This window comes from Nansenia antarctica (genome assembly GCF_963989245.1).
Source record: "Nansenia antarctica genome assembly, chromosome: 3".
Taxonomy (NCBI): Eukaryota; Metazoa; Chordata; class Actinopteri; order Argentiniformes; family Microstomatidae; genus Nansenia; species Nansenia antarctica.
The window spans coordinates 26,320,346-26,328,369 of record NC_137688.1 but is presented as its reverse complement, the minus strand read 5'-3'; the positions used below and the strand labels follow the sequence as shown (position 1 = coordinate 26,328,369).

Below are 8,024 nucleotides of genomic sequence, written 5' to 3'. Positions count from 1 at the left end.
TGGGCCCAAGTAATTTTAAAGCTTCAAATAGAATAAAATCTAGATCAGAATGCTACCCAGGATCAGATATATTTGGCAGATTGTGAGTAGTATGGGGGAAATCCGACAGCTCGATCTGATCCTGGATAGAGCAAAAAAGAATAATCGGGATCATTCTGATCTAGATTAAAAGTTTTGAAATCCTGGTGCCCTGGGGATATCTATGTATACATACACTCTTTGAAAAGCCAATAGTCATTGGTCCCGGTAGGGGGTGTCCTTTGAATAAATCCGTTTGGGTTTATTTATGGAAAGGGTTCAATATGGAACCCAAAAGGGGGTTCTTCAAAGGATGCCCCTACATGGACAGATCATTGTTTTGGTACTAACTAGAACTACGACTACTATTTAATTTTGTAAAAAAATGGATTTAAGGAGTGTTAGCGTTAATAGCGTTAATCTTTCACTGGTATTCCTGTGAAGGGGTTATCATGTGCTTGTCTATGGCTGATCGTGAGCTTAGCAATGATAAGGTTCTATCTTCGTTTCGGGTAGTTCAGAGATATTGAGCGTCAACGTTTTTACATTCCATTATGTTTTGTGAGATGGAACCTTTGTATTTTAGGAATTACTAACTCAAAAATGTCAATATTTTACAAATAACACCACACAGGCATTAATAAACACCTAATGGATCAGATTATGTAAAAAAACGAAATTTTGACAAAAATTGAACCTTATAATTCTAACGTCACGTGATGTCTCTCTCCCCTGCTGTTCTTAACTCCTCTGTGTTTTTTGCGTTTTTTTTCTTCTTCCAGCAATCCATCAACGACGCCATGCACTGTTCCACCCTGACCAGGATGAGCGGGAACGGGAACGGGAACGGGGGGGAGAACGGACGTATCCTCGCCCACGACTTCCCCAAAGCCGTTCAGACACTGCCCTGTATGAGCCACACCGCCAGTATGGGACTGGGTGCCTCCGGCATGTGATCTACATGACCTAGTCAGGGGCAGGGCAGTGGGGGGAGGGGGGGGAGGCGGGACTCACAGACCTTACGATATGGCCGCCCCTTTTGACCCGTTCATCGATCCCCTGACTTTCCCCCTCTGTCCACTTAAGACTTATTACTGCCGAATGCAACTCTCAACAAACCACTTCACTGCAAAACACTAACTGTTTTTTGTTTTGTTTTGTTTTTTATCAGAAAGATATTTAAAAAATGAAAAATGAACAAAAAAAAGAAGAAAGTGTGCCGCAATAAGAAAACCGTCATGGGGACAAGTGTTCGATCTTATTCTTTTTTTTTAAGGTGTTGATTTATGTGACAAAAAAGGAGAACTATCCAAGTACGTGACAACGCCTGCTCTGTGCCGGGCCTACAGGCCTGTTGATGTCGGTCTGTGTGTGCAATATCACTTCTACTTCTCTGCTACTACCATACCAACAGTTGACTTCTCTGCTACTACCATACCAACAGTTGACTTCGTAACGACGGGATCACTCAAATGTCTTTTTTTTCTCCTTTGCACAGATAAAAGACAATGAAAAAGGCTTCTTGAATTTATCAATGATTTGGTCTTTTTTGTGGCCCTTTCCGTTATATTTCTCTTTCACACTTTTCTTTACAGCGCACTCTTTTTTAAAAGGCATAATTACTCCTCTCAGAACTGGAAAACAGCATATTAACCTCCTATAGTAGTGTGTACAGAAAGGTTAATCATTCAAAGAACTCCATCATCAAATCTAATTAATTTAGCCTGTATCAGATTGCAGATTGATTGCAGTTTAAATCAGTGATTAACTTGCTCGGTCATGTGTCATGAACAAACGTGCATTGCTGCTACACCCCGTTGAATGTGCCATGCCTTGTCTCTGTGATTGACACACACACACACACACACACACACACACACACACACATACACAACCCCCCCCCCCACACACACACACACACACGTACACAACCCCCCCCCCCCCCCCCCCCCACACACACACACGCATACACAACCCCCCCCCCCCCACACACACACACACACACACACAACCCCCCCCCCCACACACACACACACACATACACAACCCCCCCCCCCCCCACACACACACACACGCATACACAACCCCCCCCCCCACACACACACACACACACACATACACAACCCACCCCACACACACACACACACTTATAATATTATTGTGGATCGAAGAGAGGAATTATTTAGTGAGAGTAAAGACATTTGAAGCATTATCCGAACATGAAGGAGTATCTTGGCATAGATACATTGGATTTATTCAGTTGGGGTTATATTTGCTGGAGTGACCTCATCCTGTAGTAGACTGTTATCTAACAGTCATACTGTAAAACTGGACGGTAAGACCGAAACGTTCGATTTTATTGAATATCCCAGTTTAAATATGTTTAAACAATGGAAAAACGACGGCTACGGGGCACAGCAATCCTGTTTGGGATTCTCTCTCTCTCTTTCTCTCTCTCTCTCTCTCCCTTGTCTTTCGAATCACGCCAGACAGATCGAGGTCAGGATCCTATCTGTCTTTGGCTGCAGCATTGTCCACCTGTAGTTTAGAGTAGTGTCTCTGACTGAGGTTGACACCGGTGTTTGATGTGGAGGTCATCATCATCATGCTGTTGGCTCCAGCAGACTTCTCTTTTGGGTGTTTTGGACGGATACAGAAACAGCCGGAGTCTATCCCTCACTTCACTCTCTGGCTCTGGTTCCTCGTGGTTGTACCGTAAAAACCCCTGGAAGGTTCTCTCTCCCTCTTGAACATGTTTTACACCGAAGGCAGATTTGACAAAGCAGGGGGATGAGTTGACTGACAGGAAACAGTGTCTCCACCCAGTGTATATAAACAGGATTATTTGGCCCCTCGTCCCCTGTGAAAAAAACCTGCGCTCTCCTACCCATCATGCCTCAAGTGTACCTGAATACGTTTTGACACTTGCGTTCTTCTTGTCCTTTATTCCTTTCTTGCTTCCTGTTTTATTTCTCTGATGTTGTATTATTGAAGGCACAGCACAACAGAGTCCTCAGCTTTTATCTCTGAGAAGGTGTTTTATATGCCAACAGATTTGTAAAAAAATAAATTAAAAAAAATAAAGACATTCAATGTTTGTATCGTATTGAGAGACTGGGAACGTAGTGTTTTACACTTTGAAGAGTGTAAAAAAAAACTGATGTTGAATAATCGCTAGACAATAATGTTGTTTTAACCAGTTTGAAGGTAAGGACTTAAGTTCATATTATTTTGGATTTGTTGCCATTTCTAAGCAAAGGGATATCCAGTTGGTGTTTTGTAGTGTTTTAAGATTCAAGACCATTTGAGTTTTCTTCTGTTTTTCCAAAAAGTATTTTAATACAAGAATATAAAAGGATCCAGTTTGTTCCCCTGAAACCTCACAGTATTGTTGTTTTTTTTCTATACATCATCATTGAAAGATATGGCTGAATAAAAACAAATGGAAAATACGATCGATGATTTAAAAAAAAAAAATGAAAAAATGAAATACACTTTTGTGAAATAAACTTTTCTAACCAAAGTGTCCCTGGAGAAAGTCATCATGTTTTTGTAACTGAATAAAGAAATAAACTATGTTATTTTGCTTATCATCTTTTTCTCATAGGACCTGTTTCAACTCTCATGTACCTTGAATGAATGAATGAATGAATGAATGAATGAATGGTCTTTATTGTCATTGATATAGTACAGGTACCAAACAACGAAATTTGGGAGGGGGGGCTCCCCTGGTGCTAGGAAAAAAAAACTAAAAACAAGAAGGGAAAAGAGCTGGTTTACATAAATAAAGGCTATGTACACTATCCACTATACTATACTATACAAATAAAACACTGTGCTGTACTCTATGCTATGCTATACCTATTCTAACATTTCCTATCTCTGAACCTTATGTACCCGAGGGTTGTCATATTGCACATAGTGTTATTGCACATTCATTTAAAGTGTCGCAGTTTGCAGGTTTGAAATGTTCACAGTTGTGTTTCAGTGTTGCACTTGATTTCAATCTAGTAGCTGCCATCAAATTGTCTAGATTGTCCAGGGCCTAGAACCTAGGTCTTTGCTGTGTTCAGGGCCTGAATGGCCCTGGGGTAGAAGCTGAGCTTCAGTCTGTTTGTCCTTGCGAACATGGTCCTGAACCGCCTGTCCGAGGGCAGCCGAGCAAAGTGTTCGTACCCAGGGTGGGATGGGTTGTATGTTGACATACTGTACTGTACTGTACCCTGACTATCTCACATTCGCATCACATTGGCTGGCATTTCAGTACCATTGAAATTCCCTTTGGTTGGCTATAGGAATTGGATAACAACTTGCTGACATTTAGATAGAACAATGCCCTCCTGAGATGCTATTCTTGCTCCTCATAAGATACTAAATCAAATCAAAATCAAATCAAGTTTTATTTGTATAGCGCCTTTCTCACAAGATGCGACTCAATGCGCTTTACATACTGACAGAGCCGCAAGCAGGCAAAAGTAAAAACCTGTACATTGTGTAGCCAGGGAAATTCCCTTGCAGCCCTCTACTCATAGACCGACTACTACCAGTTTGCCTACCAGCACCCAGCGGTGGAACCCAAACCCGCCCCCCCCCCCCCCCCCCCCGGGGGGCCCCGCCGCCCCACACACCCAGCCCGCCCCACCACCATACTAATGAATAGTGAATCATTTACATAATTGTGCATTCTAGGAGAACTGCAGCACAAGAACACAACAAGAACACTTCTCCAGTATCTTTCTCTCACATGAATACCGCACGGGGGAAGCACATTAGGAGACTGAGTCGGAAAAGTGGGTGAGAGACTGTTTTCATTTTCTGGCAAAGTCACGATGTGCAAACAGAGTTGAATACACTGCCATACAAATGGTAATTATGATGATGGAATTATTATCGGTGGGACTCAAGCTGTATATGTACAACATGATGATTAGTATGTTTGTCTGCGCAAGCGTGTGTGTTCGTGTTTGAGCGTGCGTGTACGTGTGTGTGTGTGTGTGTGTGTGCACGCACAAGAGTGTGGAAGTGTGTGTCTCCAGACGTGTGGCTGTGTGAACAGGATATCTCTTGCTGTTTTGCACCCTGTAATTAGTGACATCAGCAACCGGAAAGCAGATCCCCCCCCTCCCTGCTGGTGAGTGTATCTGTCTATGGTGAAGGTCTATAATTACTAGTTATCTACCACACACACACACACTGAAGATGGCCCTCATTCATCCATTATGAGTGGTCTTCATTACAATTATTTTGGTTCTAGTGACATCTTTCACCTTCATTAGACAGCCAGGAAACAGCAAGAGCACACACACACACACACACACACACACACACACATATACACACACACAATACACACAGGGAACAGCAAGATAGGGGATGTCCGATGGGAATCACTCCTACTGGGTTTCAGGTTTCTTTCAATCTCGGGGAAGTATGTGGTGTGTGGTGTGTGGTGTGTGGACTCTCTGGCCAATCAGTGATGATAATGATCAATTACTCACCAGAGGGAAACGGTGACCCACCCGCTGACCGTCATTATCGGACTCTTTTAAACAGAAATCTGTGACACCGCCTCACACACACCTCATCCCATGTGTTAATTAGATGAGATGAGATTAGATTCCGATTCAACTCGATTCAATTAGATTAGATTCACCTAATGTGCTCCTGATGTGGTCCATCAGAAGGCACAGCAGAACAGAGCGCTCCGTGGATGGAGCAAGTCAGGCCATGTTAACGCACCTGAGAGTGTGGGGCCGCGCGCAGAGCCGACTGGTGATTAGGGAACACGCAAACTGATTAGAGTGGGCTCTGATGCGTTTTTCATCCTGACACTCACGTGCAATGCAGGCAGTTAGGATATGGTGTCAGAGGAAGAATTGTAAACGTTTGGAAATAACCAAATGATGCACCATAAAAAAAAAAGAAGAAGAAGAATGTCTTGGCTGGTTTGTTTTATAGTGTCGTGAGCTTAGAATGATAAGGTTCTATCTCCGTTTCGGGTAGTTCAGAGATATTGAGCGTCAAAGTTTTTACATTCCATTATGTTTTGTGAGATGGAACCTTTGTATTTGATTAATTACTAACTCATAAATGTCAACATTTTAAAAATAATACCACACAGGCATTAATAAACACCTAATGGATCAGATTATGTAAAAAAACAAAATGTTGACAAAAATGGAGATCGAACCTTATAATTCTAACGTCACGGTGTGTGTATGTTAGCCCTATACCTAATGCTGTACGTCAGTCATGTCAAAGTCAAATACACATGATGTTTTGAGGCCCCGCGGTGGTGTAGCGGTCTACGCACTGGCCACTAGTGCATGCTGCCCACCGGGGCCGGGGTTCGTATCCCGGCTCGCCAGATCCAGATATGGCCGAGGCACACGGGAAGCGGCATTGGGCGGCCGCTTCCGAGGGCGGTATAGGAGTATTTCTGGACAAGGATCCGTCGCGCAACACCGCCCCCTGGGTGCCGGAATAACGGTGCTGGGCTCGAGGAGCCAGTCAGCTAGTCTGCCTGGCGGCCTCTTCTGGGACTGCCGGCCACGGGGTCGTGCGGCGGATCCTATGCAATAAGCAGGGGATAATTGGATGCTAGGTTGGGTTCAATTGGCTACCAAATTGGGTGAAAAAGGGATAAAAATCTGAAAAAACAAATAAAAAAAAAATAAAAAAAAAAAAAACACACATGGGGCCAAAATAAAAAAAATGGTACAAGTGGAGGGCCGGGCTGGTTCAATGTTTATTAAAACTCGCAATTATTGCACATATTGAACCAATACCAATAACACAGCCTAATATTGCACTTAACATTAATCATTAAATTAGCCTAAGTAAAACATAAATAAAATCAGTTGCAATATTTTCTCAAGGCTCTTTCAGTAATAAATTGAAACGTTTTTTTTTTGCCTTCTTTTTTTTAACAGGTAAACAGCAAAATCAAATTTTCCTTCAAAGCTCAATGGCAAGATAAATGCAAAAATGAAACAGCATGCATTAAAAACAAATCAGTGTGCTGCTCTGATCCTCACCAATGACTGTCTTTTATAATAAAATTAGAAAAGTTAGTGCAAACTTGCTGACATACTCGGCGTTTCATTAGAGCAAAAGGCAGGGCTCGACATTGCGACTGTTTTGGTCGCATTTGCGAGTGAATATTTCTGTGTGACTTGGAAATACATTCAATAGCACCAGTGCGACTAAAATACTGAACTACTCTCATGCGCAGTTTACATACAACTCTTATACCTTCTGTAGCCTTTGTTCTGTGTTCATATTCTTGTATTTGTCTTTCTGTGCGTCTGTGTGTTTCGTTGATGTTTCATAGTGTCTTCTTAAGTTATTCTTTCATAACAGACACGCTGTCTCCACACACAAGACACATAGGCTTTCCTTTTACTTCTTTCCTTACTTTTTGCCTCCCACCTGTCTTGAAACCCCCTGTTTTCAGCGTCTACCTTTCTTTTTGCCATTTTGGGGGAGAGGGAGATGAACATTGATGCGATGTTTAGGCCTCCACTGTCACTGTGCTGCTGCTGCTCATGACTAGTACTGAAGTGAAGAGAAGACGCGGGATCGCGCTCGCTCGCGGGCACTCGGTACGCGCCAATGCACTCGCAGTGCATCTTGGGACTTGTAGTATTATGGTGCTGCGGGCACAGAATACTGCGGGCCGGTTTTAATAGTAATTAAATATCATCCCGCGGGCAAGAGAGAACTCATTCACGGGCCTGATCTGGCCCGCGGGCCTTGACTTTGACACATGTGCTGTACGTGTACGCTACAGTGATTGGCTTGTGTGTTGTGCTTTGTGTGACAGAGAGAGCAGAGAGAAATGTGAAAAAGGACAGAAGAGCGAGGGATATGAGACCGGAGAGAAGAGTGAGAGTGGAATAGAGAGAGCAAAAGAAACAGAGAGAGAGAGAGAGAGAGCCCATCTCGGTATAGCCGGGAGCGTGGTTGGATGTGAGGGCTGGTTACAGTTTTTTACGGTCGCTAAG

The 8,024-nt window shown here is 43.1% G+C and overlaps 1 protein-coding gene across 2 annotated transcripts in view; it reads left to right on the top strand.

Moving 5' to 3' along the window:
* Window positions 1–974, top strand: part of gria1a (glutamate receptor, ionotropic, AMPA 1a) — a gene marked incomplete at both ends in the record, with an annotated part of 90,695 nt that extends 89,721 nt beyond the window's left edge. For both annotated transcript variants that reach the window (XM_080526672.1, XM_080526671.1), the window contains one exon: window positions 801–974. In XM_080526672.1, the coding sequence (XP_080382798.1) occupies window positions 801–974 (174 nt within the window). The remainder of the gene's footprint in view (window positions 1–800) is intronic.
* Window positions 975–8,024: the final 7,050 nt, after the last annotated feature.